This window comes from Lissotriton helveticus, chromosome 7, assembly GCF_964261635.1.
Source record: "Lissotriton helveticus chromosome 7, aLisHel1.1, whole genome shotgun sequence".
Taxonomy (NCBI): Eukaryota; Metazoa; Chordata; class Amphibia; order Caudata; family Salamandridae; genus Lissotriton; species Lissotriton helveticus.
Genome location: NC_136068.1, coordinates 303743681 through 303766701, shown reverse-complemented (window position 1 = coordinate 303766701; position 23021 = coordinate 303743681). Strand labels below are relative to the sequence as shown.

The 23021-nt window shown below is 43.2% G+C and overlaps 1 protein-coding gene across 4 annotated transcripts in view; it reads right to left on the bottom strand.

Moving 5' to 3' along the window:
* The window catches only part of LPIN3 (lipin 3), a 343676-nt gene that overhangs the window by 87985 nt on the left and 232670 nt on the right, over nt 1-23021 (bottom strand). For all 4 annotated transcript variants that reach the window (XM_078652105.1, XM_078652106.1, XM_078652104.1 and 1 more), the window contains exon 6: nt 8522-8645. In XM_078652105.1, the coding sequence (XP_078508231.1) occupies nt 8522-8645 (124 nt within the window). The remainder of the gene's footprint in view (nt 1-8521; nt 8646-23021) is intronic.

The following is a 23021-nucleotide window of genomic DNA, read 5'->3' as shown; positions in this document are numbered from 1 at the left end:
GATGCTCAACAGCTCGGGATACCAAACTCTCTGTGCCCAATCTGGAGCCACAAGAACAACTTGGGCCTAGTCATTCCTGAGCTTCTTGAGGACTCTGGGCAGGAGTGGTATTGGCAAAAAGGTGTACAGGAGGCCAAAGCTCCAATGAAGATGAAAAACGTCTCTGAGAGAGAGCAGGCTTGGAAACTCTAGTGAGTAAAACTGTAGAAATTGCATGTTCTCGGCGGAGGAGAACAGACCTAACCACGGCTCTTCCCACTCTTGGAAGAGACCTATCGCCATCACCGGACAGAAAAGCCATCTGTGATTCGCTAGGCATCGACGGATGAGTTTGTCCGCTCTGGTGTTCAAATAGCCCACCAGGTGCTGAATCACTAGGGATATGTCCTGGTGTTCCAGCCAGATCTGGATGCACAGGGCCTTTTGGCAACGGGTCCACGACCCCACCCCGCTCAGTTTGTTGCAATACCACATGGCAGAGATGTTGTCCGTTAATACCTGTATCAGGCTTCCCCTGACTGAAGGAAGAAAGGGTTTCAATGCCAATCGGATTGCCTGAAGTGCACACTGATTTATGGAGCCCGGAATCTGCCAGAAAACAGAGTCCTCTGATTTCCACCTCTCCTTGATGGCCTGCTTAGCCCAGGACTGATGCATCTGTCACTACAGTCAGCTCTGGCTTGGGGAAGTGGAGGGTTCAGCCACTAACTAAATAGAGGTTTGTTAGCCACCACTGCAGGTCTTTTGCAGTTCCATCCGAGATTGGACCATGTCAGAGAGATTCCCCAGATGCTGCGCCCACAGGAACTTCAGGTACCACAGCAGAGACCTCATGTGGCAACGGGCATGTGTTATTAATAGGATGTAGGATGCCATGAGGCCATGCAACCTCAGAATCAGTCTCACCGAAATCCAGGATAGAGGTTGAAACATCTGTAAAATATCCTAAATATCCTGGACTCATTGCTCGGGGGGATAAGCCCAAAACTGCACAGCGCCCAGAAAAGATCCGATGAAAGGGAGCGTCTGAGAGGGAGTCAGGTGTAACTTCATCACATTGATAGTAAACCCCAGCCAATGTAGAATTTTTGCTGTAGTGTGAAGGTGGGAGGCAACTGCCTGGGGCATGCAAGTCTTCAAAACCCAATCGTCGACAATGCTGACTGACTGGACCAGGCCTTGGGTGATTCCCAGGAGGCTGGGGCTGCTTTTTATACCGGGGGCCGGTTTTGTAGCAGTGCAGCAGTTGTAAAAGTACTGCAGAGTTCCTTGTATATCCAACCGTTTTCAGGCCACAACAAAAGTGCCAAGATAACTCTGGTGATTAATGTACCTGCTGAAGAAAGTTCAGAGTTTTGTCTAGAGACAGTTTTTATAAAATCAAGGTAGCACAGAGGGATAATATGCCTGCTGCAAATAGGGTGTACTATGCAGATCACAGAACAGTATTTCATGTGCATAGCTCAGGTGGTTACTGTTTTGTCAAATAGATCCTTTGGTGACTGAGCAGTTAATAAGTTACAATGATAATGTAATCTAGGTTAGAAAGTTATTTTTTTGTACTATGGAGAGATGAGATGCACTGTTGGAGGGTGATAGTGAGGGAATTATTGAAGAGTCCCAGTAAAGATTGGCATATCCTGGTGCACTGTAAGGTCATCATTTACTATGCTTTAAAAAACAAAGCAATTGAATATACAAAGAAAAATGTGTTGTAGAAAGCATCATTTTTGCCATTTTTACCCATATTTTCTTGGAGGGGGGTGAATCTCTCCACTTCTTCCTTGTAGTGGTATATAATACTAAATCTATAAATACACACACCTACTTAAAGAAGCTTTCAGGCAGCCCTCTTGTTCTATTTGCCTGCTGTTCTGTCAGTCACATCTTTGCTACAGCATATAGGCTGTTTGGCATGGGGTCACCCCACTTAAGCCACTGGCTAACTTTCCTGTGAGTGACAGCATTCTGCGCTTTCACAAGGAACACATCCATGTACAAAGTAGTTCCCTTAATGCAAAAGGCTACTATAGAAACGTGTGCTTTCTGAGTCAAATATTCAATTGTTTTTAGGCATCTTTGCCATTATTGATGGGGCCAGCAGCTTTCGCAGCAATGAAGCTTTGAGAAAGCAATGACGAAACAAAACATGAATTTACAAAGCCAAAAGGCTGGAAGCCAATGCAGGACTGTTTGGCTTTGCCAATGCTTATTTGAGAAGTATGAGATCATAAGAGTGTTTAGGCTCTGGCCCTTCGCCTGTTTTAAGGGAGTTTAGATAACGGTCGATATCGGGGCAGCTAGGGGGCCGACCTATATAGCTGCAATGAAAATCAGTTGGCATTGCAAAGCAGAAGGGATCCAGGTAAGGGAGAAATTGATGCTCCTGCACCTCGTCAGGAGCAGTAAGCGCTATATAAATCCAATTACAGTTACACTACAGTTAGGACATCTAGGGAAGTATAGGTACATATTGATGGACGTCCCACAACTACGGGAAGCCGGTCCGTAATGTGTAAAATGTTGCATTTTGACGTTCAGCCTCTGCATGGCAGTACAACACTATGATTATTATGTCCTAGATGGATCCCTGGATAGACCGCCCCCTAGACCCAACACCAAACCGAACATACATGAGCGGAACACTCAGGGATTTGTTAAATGGAATAGACATGCAAGATATATGGAGAGTAAGGAATCCAACAAAAATATCCTCCTCCTGCCACACTCCAGAGACAAATACATTTAGCAGATTTGATCAATGCTTTAGATCAGGTGATCTGACTCCTGATGTACTGGACATAACTTACTTACATAGGTATTTATCAGATCACTCACCAGAGTTGCTCGCAATGGGTGTTAAATGCCCTAAACCACCTATACCCAAGTGGAGTATACGGGTGGAAGTACTATCGGACCTCCCTTTTGTTAAGGCCATCAGTGAGGAGATCACTAACTATTTTGAGGATAATTGGGAGACCGCGAATACAAGAGCGACAAAATGGGAGGCAATGAAAGCATTGATAAGAGGGGTGTGTATAAAAACCACAAATGGGGTCGGCCAGCAGCTTGAGAGAGATAATAAATCCCAAGAGAAGAGATTGCAAAAAGTAGAAACACAGCTACATACCCTTCCTCAGTGTAAGACGGAATGGGGCAATAGCCGAAAATACTTATTGGAGGCCATACATCGTATGGAGAAATTTAACTACACATAGAGGGTGATAGGTTGGGACACTTTTAGCCAAATTAATAAGAAATGAAACACCAATATGGTCTGTAGTAGAAATGGAAACGGTAGACAGGAAGGTGGTTTACGCCCAGGCTGCTATTCTGGATATTCTAACAGAGCATAAGGCGAAGGTATATGCAAAGCAAATTTCCCCTCAGGTAGAAGCGATAGGAGAGTTCCTGAATACATTAGGTCTGCCCCAATTAGACCAAGAGACAAGTGAAGAACTAGATGCCCCGATCACTAAAGAAGAGATATTGGAAGCTATCAAGAGGCTAAAACCAGCTAAAAGCCCAAGTAATGATGGGTTTCTGTCTGAATTTTATGAAGTGTTTGCACCACTACGGGTTCATCGACTACTGGAGGTGTATAATGAGGCATTACAGGTACAGACTCTTCCAGCTTCAATGAGGGAGGCTATAGTGATTATGATCCCTAAGCCAGGTAGAAACCCAAGAAACCCAACTTCATACAGGCCAATTTCTCTTTTAAACCTAGATATGAAAATTCTAAGTGGGGTATTGGCCAATAGACTCTTGCCCATAATGTATGTCGACTCTGATACATCAAGACCAATCTGGGTTCATTCCCAATCGTAGCAACACAACCTACGACGACTGGCACATGTGTGGCATTCTACATTTATATAAAATGAGGATTGTTCCCTGGCACTACTTGACATTCCTATGGGCAACACTGGGTACTGGGAATGGGAGAGGGATATATTAAGTGGCTGTGGTTGCTTTATGATACCCCCCAGGCTCGCATACGCATGGGAGTGCTAATATCACGAGTCTTCAAATTGCAGAGGGGCACTCGACAGGGGGTGCCCCTGTCATCGCTACTTTTTGCGGCGGCCATAGAACCGCTGACAGAATCTTTGCGGTAACAGATGGATAACTGGGGAATAAAATTAGGCGACAAGAACCACGTGGTCTCCATGTAAGCAGATGATACTCTAATATTCCTTGGACAGCCCACTCAAGCGCTTCCCAAACTGTTGGAAATACTGAATAAGTTTGGCAAACTTTCTGGACTAAAAACAAGTTCTAACAAATCAATATTATTGCTGATGGGCCGGCTGGCCGGAAGGCCAAGGGAATCATTGCCAATAACAGGATTATCATGGGCAGAAACTGACCCCAAATATCTGGGAATAAGGCTGGCAAATACACCAGAGAGACATTTGGAATAAAACATAGGGAGAGTAGTTATTGTTATTGTTAATAGGAATTTATTAAGCACGCGTACACCAAAGGGTTTCATGGCGCTGGTAGCTGAAGTCAAGTGCGATCCGGGCCCTTAGGCATACGCCTGCTCAAATAGAAGAGTTTTTAAAGATCTTCTAAAACCGAGGAGGTCGTTGCAACTTCTCAGAGCTAGGGGAAGGGAATTCCACAATCTTGGGGCAAGGCGAGAAAAGCTACACCCTCCCTGACGTTTCAGTCTGAACGGGGGGGGTATCAAACAGAAGATGATGGGCTGAACGCAGGTTGCGCCGGGGGGAATATTTGGTAAGAATGCTACTAATAAATCTAGGGCTCCTTCCATGAAAGGCTTTGAAAGCTAAACAGCCTGTCTTGAAATAGATCCGGTGAGCTATTGGCAGCCAATGAAGTTGGACCAGGTAGGGTCTGACAGAAGACCATTTAGGCTGTTTATAGATGAGTCTAACAGCCTGGTTTTGGATCATCTACAGTCGTTTTTGCAAGCCAAGAGGGAGTCCAAGATAGATTGAGTTGGAGAAATCAAGCCGTGAGAGGACGAGGGCAATCACCACCTGGATCAGAGCAGAATGAGTTAGCAAATGAGCAATTTTCCTTATTTTTTGCATTTGGTGAACACTGGAAGAGATCACAGAGCCGACCTGTCCATTAAGTGAAAGGTCAGCATTGATAGTGATGCCGAGGATTTTCACAGAGTGGGAAGGGACAGGAGGAGGACCGAGTTCAGACGGCCAAAATTGCGGACCCCTGCTGTTCCTGCTATTTCCAGGCAGAACTAGCTCTGTTTCTCCAGGGTTGAGCTTCAGATGATTCACATCCATCCAACGTTGGATATGGAGCATGGTGGTATGAAAGTCACTCACAGCACTGGGGGAGCGGAGGGAAAAAATTATCTGAAGATCGTCTGCATAATTAAATACTGTAATATTTCTGTTTTTTAATGAATGAAGCAAAGGTTTTATATATAAGTTGAAAAGCACAGGGGAGAGCGAGGAGCCCTGTGGCACCCCGCAGGTAATGGGAAGTTTAGGGGCAGAGAACTTTCCTAGCCTGACCGCCTGGGTGCGGCCGGCAAGGAAGGATTTAATCCATTTCAGGGCGGGGCCTCGCAGGCCGGCCAGTTCGACACGGTTAGACAAGATGGTGTGGTCGACCGTGTCGAACGCGGCCGACAAATCCAGAAGTACCAGGGCTTGATGCTCACCCCTGTCAGCATTGACTCTGAGAGTATCCAGTACCGCCAGGATAACAGCCTCAGTGGAGTGACCCCGGCGGAAACCGGCTTGGTTAGGCTCAAGATACTCAGAGTCTTCGATGAAGTTAGACAGGTTGCTGGCTACATGGGACTCCAAGATTTTTGTGAAAAAGGGAAGGAGGGAAATGGGACGGTAGTTCACAGGTTGGGTGGGATCAGCCCCCGGCTTTTTAAAGAGAGGAACTACTGTAGCATGTTTGAAAGCCATAGGGACTGTGCCTTGTGATAGTGACTTATTTAAGAGAGGGAGTACGCACTGGGGTAAGGTGGTAAATATCTCTTTTTAGACATGCGGAGGGCAACAGTCCATAGGAGAGCCTGATTTGACACGGGACGCAAGTGAGAATAAGGTTTTTGTACAGATAGGTGGAAAGGAGTTTAAAACCCTTTGATTAATGGCAGTGTCTTCCAACACTGCCATCCAATTGAGGGTATTGGGGAGACTGCATTTTATGGACAAAATTTTGTCTAAGAAAAATTGGTTTAAAGAGTTGCAGAGTTCCTCAGTAGGGGTCTGTGTCAAGGAGGTTCTGGTGTCGTTGCATAGCTCATTGACAATCTTAAAGATCTCTTTAGATTTATTTGTGGCACTAAGGAGTTTGGAGGAGAAGTAGGCTGCTTTGGTGGTGGAAATGGCAATCTTATAGTCTCTACGGGCGTTAACAAAAAGTAACCTATCAGCGTTTGAATAGTTTGATCTCCATTTCCTCTCGGCTTTGCGCAAATAAAGTTTTTTTTGTTTGAGTTCAGGGGAGAACCATTTGTGCCCCTTTGGACGGGGTGAAGGGTTCAGTGCGCTTTTGGCAGGGGCTACCGTTGTCGCTCATGGGTAAAATCGCAATTACAAAAATGATCGTTCTGCGAGATGTCTATATGTGATTCAAAATTCATTTTATGAGATTCCCAAGCACTTTTTTAAAACCTTAGATAAAATACTGATAGAGCTGTTGTGGGGATCAAAACACAAGAGAGTAAGCTTAAAGACTATGCAAAGAACAGGGCAAGATTGGGGCCTAGAAGTTCCTAATATTGAACTATATTACATGGCCGCACAGCTTCAACATGCAATTTACTGGCTAGATGATAATGATGATTGGTAAAAGAGACTGTTGGCCGAAACATACGATGGCGACTCAGTAGCGGGACACTTAATGAGGGGAGCAGGGGTATCTGGAGCCTGCCCATACATAATCCAACACGTGGCATGAGTATGGGAACGAGTAGTCAAGAAAGTGATAGGCTACGACCCTTAGGCGCCCAGACATGCCGCTGTGGGTGATGCAACCCTTTGCGAAAATAGTGGACAATATGTCCATCCATAAATGGAAAGAAGGCGGATGCCTGACAATGGGAGACCTTCTTTCAAAAAAACAATTCATCTTTCGCAAGGAGGCGGAGGAAGTATGTGAGCTAGGACAAGGGCAATTTTTTGCAATACAGGAAGATATCACATGTTACTATCGAGCTGTGGGCGTAATTCCCGGAGGAACCACCAGTAACAAAAGTACTCCAGGCAATGCTCTATATGGCACAGGGTGGCCGCCTAATCTCACATATGTATCAAGCACTTAGGGAGGACTTGAAAGCCCCGACCCTACCGGTCTAGGCACGCTGGAAGGAGGCCTTGTAAGGGCCCTTATCAGAACAAGAATGGATTAAAGTACATGAGGGAGTTAAGAAAGTGAACTCCAACCCGAGGTTTAAATTGGTTCAATATAATTATATACATCAAACATATCTCTCCCCCAAAACACTAAGTAAAATGTTCCCAACTCGGGCACCTGAATGCCCCAGACGTAATGAGCGGGAGGCGGATTTTCTGCATGTGGTGTGGCAATGTCTGGTTATAGCCTCCTATTGGACTTAAGTCATAGATAAGCTGGAAAAGGCCACAGGATGGACAATCTCTAAAGAAATGAAAACAGTATTGCTAGGACTACTATCAACCCCCAAAAATAAAAAGTTAAGGATAAGATTAGTCATGTTGGGCTTATACTGGCAAAAAGGCGAATTGCGATATCTTGGAAAAGCCCAAGCGAGTGGGCGACAGCAGAAGCAGTATGTATGAAAAAGGTCAGACAAGACGAAAAGTTGGAAGATGACTTGAGTGCATGGACGGCAATGCTGGCAGACATTAAGAGTATGCAAGCAACAACATTAACACCTATCAAGAATTTCCCATAACAATAACACTACATAGATGTAGAAGGAAACTAAAAAACAGAATAAGATAGATACACTGGTGATAATATGAAGATTTAAACGAGACATTAGCAATAATAGGACGAGAGGTCTACGGAGCGGAGTCGGTGGGGGTGGGGAAAAAGGGGAATATGGAGTTATAGAAATGGGAAAGTTTGAAGTGAACAATCATTGAGCTATAAGCTAACCCACGGAAGGTGGGGCAAAATGTTGAAATGTTAAACACTCGGATACATAGGTATGTATAGAATGATAATGTATCATAGAATTGTATGAGAATCAAACAATTATTCTATTAATTGTACAAAACGAATAAAAATATATTATTTAAAAAAACCTTCATAATTAACAAAAATATTTATTTCTGAACAAAATTATTTTACCTCTTCAGATATCCTGAGCCAACAATCTGCTCCAAGTCAACACGTTCATTTACTTTGTAATTGTGGACCTTTGTCGACACATTTGATAAACTCTTCTCTGCATGCACTCATCATTGTGGGCCAGTAAATGCCATTTTGAGCACAAACTTGCCTTTATGGACAAAAATCAAATACCGTCAGCCTACAAAAACTTGATGTTACGAGCTCCGGCCCCCAGTCTCACCTGCGGAAGACGCCCCCAGTTCCACTGCATGTGCGACTCCGCTCCTCTAGGGGAGAGGTCTGGGCCTTTGATCTCCAGTTCAGAATCACTTTTCGGGGAAGATGGACGGTTGGGAGTAAGGCTGCTGCAAAAAAATAGGTGAAAAAATATTGAATCACAACCCAGGTTACAGGTGGACACCTCTCTTCCCCCTTCACATCATTTTGCGGACATCTACACAACGCAGCCACACCCACTACGACAGTGGTCTTCAAACGTTTCCCTGTCACGCCCCACCAGGGAGAAAAAAAATCATTGGGCCCACCCCCTCAAAATGTTCCTAACATACAATTAAACTAGCAATGTTTGAATATGTCTAGGCTTATTTAAACATTTCAGTTAAGTTATGTTGCCAGTTTAAAAATGCAATCAAATACAAGATTTCCAAACATACTATTTGTCAGGCAGGCCTTACTAACCTGTAAACGTATCCACAGGGTGATTATTAGAAATGGGGGTGGAAGCTGTAAAGAATATTTGGAGTCCCTTCCCTTTTGACACCTTCTTGTCAGGATAGAAGTGTAAAAGATGTTAGTGATGTCCCATTACAGAGTAGCTTACTGCCGCTCATTTTTTTTCCGCTGAAAACAAAGCACTGCTTATAGGGTGACCAACCGTCCGTAAATTTCACGGACAGTCCGTAATTACGGCCGTCTGTCCGTTGTCCGTGAAGGATTCTTTAACGGACGCCTTTTGTCCGTAATTTTAACTGATCACACAGCTGGCACCCACCTCCCTTCTTGACTCCAATGCTGTTGAGTTCGGGAGTAACAGACTCCGATCAGCAGCATTGGAGAGGCACAGCGTGATGGCAGCAACCCTCACACCTTCAGCCCGTGATGAGCTGTTAAGAGGTGCTTGAAGGTGACAGAGGGAGGGGCTGCAGCTTCAAGAGCAGGGGCCATCTATTCAGATGCAAACAGCACTGAAGGCGTCTTGAATCTGCAGTTGGTGTGAGACATTCCCTTTCTGCCCAGGGCCCCAAACATCCTAGAACCGGCCCTGATTACACCGAGGCAGCACGTGGTTCTTTTCACAGAGCTCAATTACTGTCACTAAATTGTAAACAAACCTCGATTCTTCAAACATGCAGTGTATAATGTAATAAAATAAAAAAAGGGCACAATCGCACCCACACTGATTAACAAAGTATGGAGGAAAATCAGTTAAATCAGTTCTCTTGGAGTATCTCCTTTCAGTACTGTACATCAGCATGGGGGGGGGGGAGGGGGGCAGACCTAACATTTTGGAAACAGAGCTTGTCTTCTCCTTGTCTTGTCCGGGAGGGTGTGAGGAGCCCTACCCCACCCTGGAAGAGACCAAGATGATACTAGAATACTGCATGCCCACCCCTGTGTCCACCCTGGTGGATTCTGTTCCCCCTCCTGTGATGGCTCCTGACCCCCCTCCCCCCCATTGATGGCTCCTGTCCCCCCCACCCCGGCCAGTGATGGCTCCTGTCCCCCCCTGTGTTGGATCCTGTCTCCGCCCCGGGTGGCTCCTGTCTCAGTCCTGGAATGGCTCCTGCAGCGAGGGTGAAGTTCTTGATGGGCCTCTTCTCAAAAAGGCTCAGCTCAAAATTAATATGAAAAGGTGGGCGAGTGAGTAAGTGAAGGGATGGCTGGATGAATTAGTGAAAGGGTGAATGGATGAATGAAAGATTGAATAGCTGGATCATGGGAGATGATGGATGGATTGATGAGTGAGTGAAAGGATGGAAGACAGAAAGGAAAATAGCTGGATGTATGGGTGTAAGGGTAGCTGGATGGGTAAAAGGTTGGATGGATGAGTGAAAGGATGGATGAGTGAAAAGGTGGATGATGAGTGAGTGGGTGGATGGATGAGTGAAATGATGGATGGATTGACGAATTGATAAATGCAAGGGCGAATGGATGGACGGATGAGTAAAAGGGTGGATGTAAGAATGGATGAGTGAGTGAAAGGGAAGGTAGATGGACGAAATGATGAATAGATGAGCGAAGGAGTGAAAGGATAAATGGATGAGAGAACGGATGGTGATAGGGTCAATGGAGGGATTCATGAGCGGATGAGTAGATGGGTGGATGGAAGTAAGGAAGGAAGGATTGCTAAGTGAAAAAGTCGATGGAGAGAGAAAGGGAGAATGATGGGTGACTGGACGGGTGGATGGGTGGAAGGATGAGTGACTGGGTGGATGGATGAGTAAGTGAAAGGATGGGTGAAAGGGTAAATGGCTGGATGGATGAGTGAATGGATGGATGGATGAGTGTACAGATGGATAGGGTGAAAGGGCGGATGGATGAGTGAAAGGATGGATGAAGGGATGGATGAGGGAAATGATAGATGGAAGGATACATGATGGATAGGTTTGCAAATGGCTGAATATGTCTAGATATGGCTGGGCTTACTTATATACAATTGCGCGACCTCTGATGGGTCTGTAAAACGTATCCAATTGTCCTGAAGTTTTGTCCTGAATTTTGACCTCCTGTCCTGAATTTGTGTCCTGAATTTTGACCCTTTGTCCTGAATTTTTACACTCACCGTCCTGAATTTGCACCAATGCCAGTTGGTCACCCTAGCTATGGGTATAATGTCTATTTTAGCCAGAACCTGCCCCCCCCACCCCACCCCCGGATCACTTGAAGCCCCCCTTGCGGGAGCTAGCCCCCCCCCCCAGTTTGAAGAGCCCTTCACATGGACGATCCATGAATGCCCTCGCCGTAGTTTCAGGTTCTCGCATCTTCGGTCATCCATAGACCCTTTTAACTAAGTCACTCAGCACCTTCTCAAATCTCACGCAGAGGTCCTCTCACCCTTTTTTCGGTTTCTTTTTCTCTCCCGCACCATTCCCCACTCTCAACCCTCACTGCCTACATGCAGGTATACTGTGGTCTACCTTCACTGCCTGGTCAGAGAGCCCCCTCATATCTCTTATCTACTTCTCCGCTTATCTTGCATTTCTTCTAGCCCCGCCCGCTGAACCTGCTCCCCCTTTCTTTAGACAATATTTCAAACCGTCTTGCTCACTCCCCCTATTCTTTGCCCTTATGTTAGCTTAATTAATTTTTCATGCTCACAATATTTCTTCTCCTCTCCAGTAAAAATGTCACCATGATCTGCATTTTCGCATTCTCCTCACCCACTTCTCCATTATCTTCTTACCAGATCTCTTCCCCTCACTCAGCCTGTGCTCCCCATCCTACTGCTCACCCTATGCCTCCAAGAGACTTGCTTTACAATTCCTCATCTACCACGACTACTCACCCTTCTCTCTGCTCTCTCACACACTCTGAGCCACATGTACAACGCATTTCCGAACGGAAAAATGCTTTTACATATGAACAAAGCAAAATCGCGGTTTGTGTTTTGTGATGCGGGATTTGGAAGGGGCGTATTAAGGGTTCTCTTCCAAATACTGAATCTGAATGGGGGTATTAATGGTCTTAGACAAACTTCCGGTCCCAAAACATTACTACTATAAACCAACTCCTCGAAGGAGGCGGTAAACCATTCCAATGGGACACCCTCCCTATTGAAAATAGATAAAATATATTTTATAAGATTGGCAGTGGCCTACACTGCCTACACTTGAAAAAAGAAACTTCAAAGTTTAATTTCTTTTCTTTTTAAAGCTATCCCGATTTGCTTTAAGGAAAACGGACTGCGTAAAAAAAAAATATAATAATAAAATGCTTCAATAAAAAGCAATCACAGACATTGTGGTCTGCTCAACTCAGCAGCATCCCCGTGATGGCTGCGATTTCTAATGGGTCGCAAATTGCAACCTACCTCATTAATATTCATGAGGTAGGTCGATTTGCAAGCTACAGGGAATCGCTATTTCTAAATAAAAGTTTTTTTACGTTAGGAATACATATTTCCTAATTGCGCTTCGGATATAATCCCAATTAGGAAATCAGTATTCCTAATGTTAGTACATCTGGCCCATTGTCTCCCGTTTGCCTCATGTGTGCTGTACTTCTTATTGACTTCCAACTCAAAGAGTATCATGTGCCTTTTATTCTAGTATTTACTCATACCGTGCACCTCTTTCCAAAAGGTACTTTGCAAGATATTCATGCAATCTAATGGAAAGGTCAATGTTGACTGCGTTTCATGTAATATTTTCATTTGACACTTGTTCCCCTTGTACAGTGCAAATCCTCCACTCTGCCTTTGACACAGGCTTCAGCTCTTCCATGGTACCCATCCCACTTGGCATTATTTCAGTCAATAATTTGTAAACCAACTTAATGACAAACGGTTTTATTTGTTGCTTACATGGCGGCATAAAACCACAACACTTCTGGTTGCATGTGTCTGAAGGAGGTGGGAAGGCCAGAACTACTCTGATGTCGTTTTTAGTGGTCAAGCGAGTTTTACAGAGTTGTCAATAATCACTGGAAAATAAGCCTCTATTGGTTGTTGTAGGAAGTGGTCTCTGCCGAGAATCACAGGGATCGTCCAGGTCATTGGAGTCAGGGAAGAGGGGCTGCATTTTCAGGAGATGGGTAGGTGTTCCCTTGAGAGAAGATGCAGGAGTGAGCAATACAAACAGTAAAGCAGATCAGACCCATGGAAGAAACAGAAAAAGGTACGATACAATAAGGATACGCACGGAGAACTATTATGAGGAGCAAACAATCGAACACCTCCGTAATTTTATCCAGAGAACAAAAAAATGGAAGATTCTATACAAAGGGATTACTTGGGCGGCAAGATGTAGACCCGCACAGCAATGTCTGATTTGCATTATATAAGCTGGCTTAAGACGCTAATTTGAGAAATCTGCTGAAACTACAAGCACGGAGTACAATAAGGCACCCAACTTATGGTCTGCACAACACAATGCCACCTGCATCAGCTCTGTAGCAAGGAAAGCAAGCATCTGTATGTATTTGTTCATAAGAGTCTAGATTCATCTGTTATTCCTATGCACTTTTTCATTGTGATGATTCGCTTCAAGCCTTCTGAAAAATACAGCAGCTCCTTCCCACCAAACAATACCGAACATTCTTCGAAATTATGACAGTGAAAAAAATCAACTTCATTTACATATTTCTTATGTTATTTTGGCTTAGAACAATTTTAGAAGGTAAAGTCTTAGATTTGGTAAACTCCGCGGGCAATTTTCTGATTTTCTGTGTCTGGCGAGGACATTTTCAGTACATTTTTCATGGTTTCATCCCTAATTTTAAGGAAAGGAGAACCACAGAAAATATTAAAACATTCTTTTAAGGCTGGCCTCGAGGCACATACATTTCCAAGGGGAGTCACCGTCTCGATCTTCCCCTTTGCCAAATGTTGAAACATTAACCATTTTCCAGATCTTGCGGACATACTAGACTCCCTCAGAGCCACTTCTTATGAAGACAACATATTGCCATCGTCCTTAATCAAAGCTCTGTCTGGGAAAGCTCTCCTCCGACTTGGCAGTTCGGGCTGGACTGTTCCCATGAGGCACAGGGTCAAACTGATTTGCATATGGTCATGTCTGAACTGGGGTGGCGGAGTGAGCTAAAGAATGATGATGGATTAAATCCAGATCAGTTGACTGGGGGTGAGTGCTTGCAATGTTCAACACTCCGTCCATCACCCCCTTTGGTTTTGCAAAGCTCTCCTACTGCCTCTTACCATTGTAGGGCCACCCTCACTCAAGGCATATTTCCAGAAGCTCTCAAGCCAGGCCAGATCTTCCCTCTCCCAAAGAAAACAACACTAGCCCATGATAACCTCTCTGACTACCAGCCAATTTCTCACCTTTCCTCATTGGCAAGATCATTAAAAAGCAGTGCATTTTCAAGTCTAAGATCACATCAGTGATATCCATCTCCAGCACGACTAGCAGTCTAGCTTTAAAATACACGCTGCAGCACAGAGACTCTTACCTTACATATCATAGACAATGCACTTTTGACCACAGAGGAAGATGACCCCTGCCTCCTGATAATGCAGTGCCTCTCAGCTGCCTTCAACACAGTCAATCACCCTTCCTCATGCCTACCCTCAACTGTTGAATGGGATCCACCAGAAGTACCCTTCACTGGTTCTCCCATCTTTCCAACCGACACAAGTTTGTACACTGGGTACGTCCAGACAACAAATGATTCCTATAGCATGTGGAGTCCCCCGGGGCTTCTTACTGTCTCCTATTACCTTCAACAGTTACCTGGAGCCCATTGGTGTTCTACGCACAGTTAAAAGCATTGCCATTCATAAATAAGCCAATGACACACAACTGAACTTGAAAGTCTCCTCTGCTTCAGACATCGAACATCTCGAAACACTGCATTCACAACTTCAAGACCTGTATGTCCAGTGCCTACCTAAAGCTCAACCCAACACTCACCAAATGCCAAGACACTTGGCTTCACCCAGGACACCAACCTCATCCTCGAGAAACACATTGTAAAAAAAGAAAGATGACCAGTTCTCTCCTCTAAAGAAAATCAAACTTTCATCCACAAAATTCCTTCAGAACTGCAGTTAAAACCCTTGTACTCTACCATCTGAATGGTGGCAATGTCATGCTCATGGCGTCTCAGACTCCAGATTGGCACTGCCTAGGAGGACCCTACACACTACGATCAAATCACCCCAATTTTGATGAAACTACATGGGTTGCGCTTGCCGGCCAGCACCATCTTCAAAACTAGCTGGAATCATTTACAAAGCCATCACAACTAGCACCCCGCTTATTTTGCACACAAGCCCCACTATCTGTGGTTGTTCTCGGCACACCAACAGTCAAGACACCATAAGACTGCAGTCTAAGATGAGTAAAAAGGAAAAACAAGACAACAGGCCCTTTCCACCTTTACACTCAGGATCTGGAACAATATCCTTAATATTGACCACACTACCATAACAGTGCTCCAATTTAGGAGATAGTAAAACCACATAGCTTCCTCTCCTATTACACATTGACTTTATACTTCTTTGACCATGTTTAGTGCTCCACTGCTGTTTGGATAGGCTCGCTCTATAGAAATACCATATACATACATACATTTTCTTTAACACTTAAGCTTTAGTTGTAATTGAACCACTCTACATTTAGACTGTTGAAATATCTTAATCCACACACTAAGACTTGCAAGGTGAAAAATAAAATATGTGCTTGATTAAGAAAAGGTGCTACTGGCAATTTCTCAAACGTTTACCAGTGCAGGGTCACCAGCAAAAGGGCTCGGAAGTTAACGCAGATCACTTCACATCAAAGTGATTTTTCTTGATGACTTCTCATCCACAATCGTCCTTTAGTGGAAGCATCCTACTGCACTTGAAAAATGCTCAGTTCCCTTCAATGTAAGCTTTCCTAAGTTCAAGAAGGTTTCAATTTTCAGTCAAGTTATAGAAACACATGTTCTTTGAAGTTTATGGTGGAAATAACTGCACTTCGTTTACAATGCCTTCTCACTAGATATGAACTGTGGTGGTGTACCACTGAAACAGAGACAACAATGCCATGAGAGTGCTAGATGGCAAGTGATCTCTATGAGGCATTTATGTTTAGGATTATCTATTGCTATAGAAGAACATATACATTTTAAAATTCATGTTAGCGGTCTTTTAATTAAAAAAAGACTTTGTCCTTGCAGTAAGTGTCCCCCCCCCAGTTTTTATGGTAGATTTAATAGCTGGCTCTACTTATATAAAAGTCATACCCAAGTCATGAAACTTTCAAATCATTTCCTATCTATCTTGCATGATAGGACAGACCATAGAAATTAGTATACACCAACAAGAACACTTTTACGTCTGGGTGTTTATAGAAAAGAGTTTTCACCTCGCACCTCCTCAAGAGACTGCAAACGATTCAGAAAGCAGCAGCCAGGCTCGTCCTAGACCTCCCTAAAAGAACCCGCATTAGCCCCACCTCAAGAAGCTCCACTGGCTACCAATACAGAAGAAATGCCAATTCAAGATATTGATCCACACCTTCAAAGCCCTCCACAATCAGGGACCACCGTACCTCAACCACCGGCTGAACTTCCACCTTCCCTCTAGAGACCTGCACTCTGTCTCCTCCACCTGCACTCCATCTCCCTCTGCCTCGCTCACACACCCCCCACATCTGCTACTGTGGAGGACGTTCCTTCTCCTACCTTGCTGCGAAGGCCTGAAACGACCTCCTGCGTCACGTACGGACCTCATCATCTCTGCTGGAAATTAGAAAAGGACTCAACACCTGGATGTTCAACTGAGCCCTCTGCAGCAGTACCATCAGCGCCTGGATAACCTTGCGGGTTGATTAGCCACGCTATATAAATCCAGATTGATTGATTGATTAATATTATATCATTCACCAATCCTACAGAGACTTGGAAATGTTGCTCATAATTGTTACCTTTCAACTTTGCAGGAAATGTGTCCTCATGGTACAGTAAGTACCAACAAGACATCTAGTCTGACTATTATATTGGCACTAGATATATCTGGCCTTAGGAAATACGAGATATTTTTTGCATGCAAATGGGTCTTAAGTTCAAAAGATGTCTCAGAAGCAACTTTCACCTACTACTTTTTAACCCTTTTAACTAAAGGTTCTATAAAAATATCCAGCAACAATCAGGGCAATCTTCAGCCTTGGTAGATTTCCCTCTTTAGCACTAATCTCCTGATACTGCACGCACGTAAAAGGAAAATAACTAACATTTGCATGCATAGATCTTATTATCTACTTAACTGGGGATGAAAATTCATCAGTCTCAAAACTAGAACATCGGATGATATTTTCAGTGACTGTCAGCATCGTCTTGTACCTCAAATGCTCGCAGCAAGATAACGTGCACAGGTGCACCCCTTCTGATCTATTAAAGCTAATCTAAGTAACCATATCTTCTCAAACCAGATTCTTCTGTGGAGTTTAATTCACTGTATCCATTTGAAGCAGACTTAAGCCATTTCTCTATAACCCAATAAAATATATTCCAGTATTCTAGTTTATTATTCTATGTGTTTTGCATCCACATGGCCCCTTTTGATTCCACAATCCTGCCAATTTTGTAATCTTGACTCGGGACTATTTTTCTATCCTCTTGTGCAACTGAACTCAATTCTTACAGCTTGAAGAGGTGACTTCCTTTCTTTGAAATGTGTATTGCACTAGGGGTTGTTTTTGTCTACTACCTTATTCCATCCGCCACTGGATCTTGTGAAGGGTTCAGCTGTCTCCATCCACTAACATGTTTGAGACATCCAGTTATATCTTTTGTGGTGCAATTGTTGAATTTCAATCTTAAACTCAGTGTGACTAAGAAAGGGCATATCCACAGTGTGCATGCAAGTTCTTTTTCCTCTTGAATAGTAATGTTCTAGTATTACGTCTTCTGGCATCCCTCCTGCCTAAAGCTTAAAAACAACATTTTCCTTAAACAATTAGCAAATTTGTTGAAATCATGCTCTATCAAAATTACACTTTTTTAAAAATAATTCTGAATTTCATTACAGTCTTCATTCTTTCATGGCTTCATGGTGGTAATTTTCTTCTGTTGGAGCTTCCAGTCTCCAAACTTTGAATGAGGTTTAAACATGGCAGGTGGACAAAGAACAGGTTCTCTAAAAAAATGGACATGTAACCACTCTTACTTTTTATGCGCCCTGACTTATTTTGTCTTAACCTTTTGTTTAAGTCATGAAGAACCTTTAAGGAATTGGTTTACAAACAGCCTCTTTAAACATATGATAAACATCTACTAAAACTTACACATTTTCAGAAATCTTGTTCAAATTAGGAGTAGGTTATAAGGCTGGTTACTACTACATTTCGGAAATTAATGTTATCAATTCCATATTCTCTCGCTAATGTTGATCATTTTGGAGAATTTAGACTTTTTTTCTGATTAGTTAAGATTATAAATAAGATTAAGATTACACAGTTGACTATTTACTAATTTGTACAGTTCAACACCAACTTCCATTTACTTAATAAAGCTATGTTGCATTACAAATTTAGTGGGAGCAGGAACAAACTGAGCAGTTGCAAGTCGAACCACATGATAAGAGTGTGTCTCCTAAGTATATCAATCAGTCACTACCCCGATGAAGCATGTCCTCAGTCCACTGTCATTGTAAACAGTTCAGTCTGCAGGTGTTTTCTGAAATTTAGGTAGAAAGACAATGCACTCATGCTGAGGTATAAGTTTGTGATCAGTCTATGCCTCTGGACAAATATGAATCTGCCTCAGTGTATGATTTTACGTCAAAGCACATACCTGGATCCAGTTTGAGAAGGCTGAAGCGAAGTTAAGCCTCCTGGAATGTTGTTTGTGTACTTTCTACATAAATACAAGCTCCAGTTCTCTTAAGACTTAGGCATAGTGGAAAGAACTCTGTTGGGAGCTTGCACATTGCTTTGGAGGCTAGTTTCGCATGGTCAAATTGGGTAAGTCTTGGTATAATTGGGTGGCTGGATACTTTTTGGGAGCCCTCCACTGAAACAATGAAGTAGTACAAAGGTTTTTGACACTCAATTATCAGTTTAGAGGATAACCAAAATTTCCTGAACTTCGAGAACTACAAAAACACTCTAACTACTGTATTCAGCTAGTGGGTGTTTTCTGTGATTTTGTTCAAAAGTTTGGTTTTTCCAGACATTTGGTTATTTTTACCTTGCAACCTAGTTTGCTCTTTGGCTGACTGAGGGATCAGGTGTCATTGGTGAACTACATGACCAGGCTCAGGTGTATATTCCAGAGGGTGATTGGGAAAAAAAATGATAGGTCACTGCAGTACTTCAGACATTCATCGCATGGACAGTTTCTCATATCACTTACACAATAGCTGATAATGATTGAGAATGAAATAAAAATTCCACATGGAGGCTGCTCCATACACCCCCTACATTCTTTGGCTCTTTTCAAGAGGATAGCCTGCCACAATATAATAGGAAGGAAAGAGGTCGAGGAATAGCAAGGTAGTTTGATTGTGTCCACATCTGGGTGGTCAAGAGATATTTGTTAATGTGCGCAATATGCCACATTTCTCCCAATTTTACTAGAATACAGTAAGTTAGAGACTGGCCAGGCTTTGCTCATTTGCCATTGTTTTTAGGGAGGTGTGTTAAGGATAATGTTATTTATTTGAAAAGTTTTATAAAGCTCGAACAAGACCCATACAGGTATCAGAGCGCTGTACAGAAATTGTAAAAACAAGAGTAACAAACTCAATGGGACAGTAAGTGAGGTTACAACAGAGTGGGAAACAGAGCCAGTTAAGAGTTGGGGGTATCGGAGGTGTCCTAGAGCACGAGAACAGATGAACATACCAGCATACAATAAAGTGCACCTGTGTATTACAATATGAAACAGAATGTTAACAAAACAAGAGCATGGGGGCAAGTTGATGCTGTTAAAGTTTGTTCAAGAGTAGCCGTTTAACAAGTTTCTTGAAAGATATTGTGGAAGGATTGGATCTGATCTCTGGGGGAAAGTAGGGAAGAAGAATCTGGGGATGAAGTTTCCACTCGTGGATTTGCTTTCTCTGTCTGCTGAGAAGTTCTGCAATCTGATGGTTTACTCCTGGAAGATGTTCTGCCAGGAGATACATTTTGTGATGTATAGCCCATTTCAAAATGGCTTGTGCTAGGTGTGACAGTTGGAGAGTGTGTGTCCCCCCTGTTTCTGTATATAGTACATAGCTTTCATGTTGTCTGTGAGGACTAGGACAACTTTGCCTATTAGGTGAATTTGAAAAGCTTTGAGCGCTAGAAACACTGCTAGTAACTCCAGGTGATTTTTATGGAGACTCTTGTACTTCAGACTCCATAATCCTTGGATTGTGTGACTTTGTAGGTGAGCGTCCCAACCAGTGAGCAATGCGTCTGCTGTTAGCACCGTCGGTGGAACAGGGTTGAGAAAGGGCCACCCTTTGGCTACATTTTGTGTGTTCCACCATTGCAGAGAGCGATGGGTGCACCCATCTACCAACACTAGATTGGTCAACTGACCCTGTGACTGGTTCCACTGACTTGCTAAGCATTCTTGAAGGGGACGCACGTGAAGTCTTGCATGGGGAACAATTACGATGCAATCATCCGTAGCAGTTGCATGAATACTCTTGCTGGTAATGATTGGTTGGGCTGAAACTGAGTGAGAAGGGACTGAATACAGTGAATCCTGGCTGTATTGGGAGAGGCTAGAGCTTTTTGAGCATCTATTGTGGCTCACAGATAAATTTGTGTTTTGGAAGGCTGTAGAGGAGACTTCAATGCATTTACTATAAACCCTAGTTGGTGAAGTAAGTGAATGGTGGTTTGAGTGTGTTGTAGACACATTTGGTAAGTGCTGGCTTCGATGAGCCATTCGTGCAGGTATGGGAAGACGTGGATGTGCTGTCTTCTCAGATGGGCTGCAACTACTGCTAGACATTTGGTAAATACCCTGGGAGCAGTGGTGACTCCAAACAGTAGTACTGTGATCTGGTAACGATGAATCGCTATCACAAATCGGAGGTATTTGCGATGAGCGGGATGAATTGGAATGTGGAAATATTCATCCATTAAGTCTAGAGTAGACATAAAATCACTGTGCTGTAGAAGTGGGAGCACTTGTTGAAGATTGACCATGTGGAAATGATCCGATAGTATGTAGAGGTTTAGTTCTCTGAGGTCTAGAATAGGTCTCAAGGAACCGTCCTTTTTGGGAACTAGAAAATACAGGGAGTACATGCCGGTCCCTTGATATTGTAACAGTACAGGCTCTATGGCCCCTTTGGACGAGACTGGATCTTTTGTTGGAGTAGGTATAAATGTTCTGGTAATTAATATGAGAGAACTCTCTTGGACCTACACACTATATTTCTCAAATATCATTCAGCTGTAATCTTATCACCACCATCAAACCAGTCAGATACCTTACAATAATCACATACAAGGGCCCAAAGAACAATTATAAACACATAGATAGAAACTATAACTGGTATTGCAAAATTGATTTTATTAAAAAAAAGATCCTTTTATAAAAAATTCCCAGTAGAATCAGAAAAATGGCACACATGCAATTTATACAACACATGATAAAAATCTAGAGTACATGAGAAACAACAAATATGTGAAACGTTAAAAACATAATAATATGGTTATTTCAAGAGAATCAATCAACTTGGTAAAAAAACATTGATAAATTATTTGATTGGACATAGAGAGTTCCTTGAATATAACCCTAAAGAGAGAGGGCGTCGACGCGTTTCGGTGGGAACAAATTATCAAACACCACCTTCATCAGGACAGAAGTGATAATTGTCTCACATTATAACAATGGATGATATAATTTCATGTCACCTATTTAAAAACACAAATTAAAAAAATCACAACCATGTATTGTTACATCAAATAAAGTTACAATTGCAGGTCGTCATAAAAACAGTGAGGGTCTGTAGCTACCATTTCTTTCATCCCACATCCATTCACTAGGTTGAGGAAACACCAATCTTTCCACCCAGCCACAATCTATTCAAATTCATTCGTTCATAAGGAATTACTACGTTTTTCACAAGTATAATGCTTGTGTCGCATATAACCTTTTTGGTATAGAGCAAGGGGAATGCCCTAATTATGCTCATTCAAATTGTAAGTGGGGTTCACCTCGAGTCCTTTCACTGTGCAATATTCATTAAGGTTGTGGGGCAGATTCTGTAGATTCTGTAGACCCCTAGGTGTTTGGGACAGTAAGATGGTATTGTCCGCAAATGTTAGGGTGCAGATGTGATTGCCACCCAATTTTGGCGAGTCATGCATACAGCTTTGAAGATGTTTAACCAGGTAATTTACATATAAAAGAAATAGTCGGCACCAGGATACAGCCCTGGCGCCGTCCCCTCTTGACTGGGTTCTCGTCAGCTCACCTCCTTTGCCCCATCGCAGGTTGGCGTAATTATCTTGGTGTAATCTGATAATTTGAACCAGAATCTCAGTAGGTACACCTAGTTGATGTAAGGATTCCCACAACTGAGCTCTTGGAAACGATTTAAAGGCCGTCTTTAGGTCAATAAAGGCTACATATAGGTGGCTGGATCTTATTCTTGTATATTTCCAGCATATGATCATTAATCTAAAAACTTGGTACACTGTGCACATTTTTTCTCTAAAATAAGCTTGACATGGTGAGAGGACGTTTTCTTCTACCATCCAGTCAGTAAGCCTATTTAAAATTTATTTAGCGAAGACCTTCTGTAAAACATCTATCGGGCTAATAGGCCAGTAGTTTGCCAAATCTTCTCTGCTACCCTTTTTAGGTCTCGCCTGTCGATGCGCATGCGCATCGAGCAAGGCGAGAGTATTGAGAGTTATCCACTCTTTATCCACACTGCAAGGAATCGTGGCGATTCCTTGCAGTGCCCGTGACTTTTAAGGTCAATGCGCATGCGCATTAAGCTTATGCGCATGCGCATTGACCTTAAAAGTCACGGGCGCGTGCATGTCCGTCTTTGTTTACCCGCTCCGCCCCCTCCCCTTCCCGCCGTCTCGCATTTCCCCTGT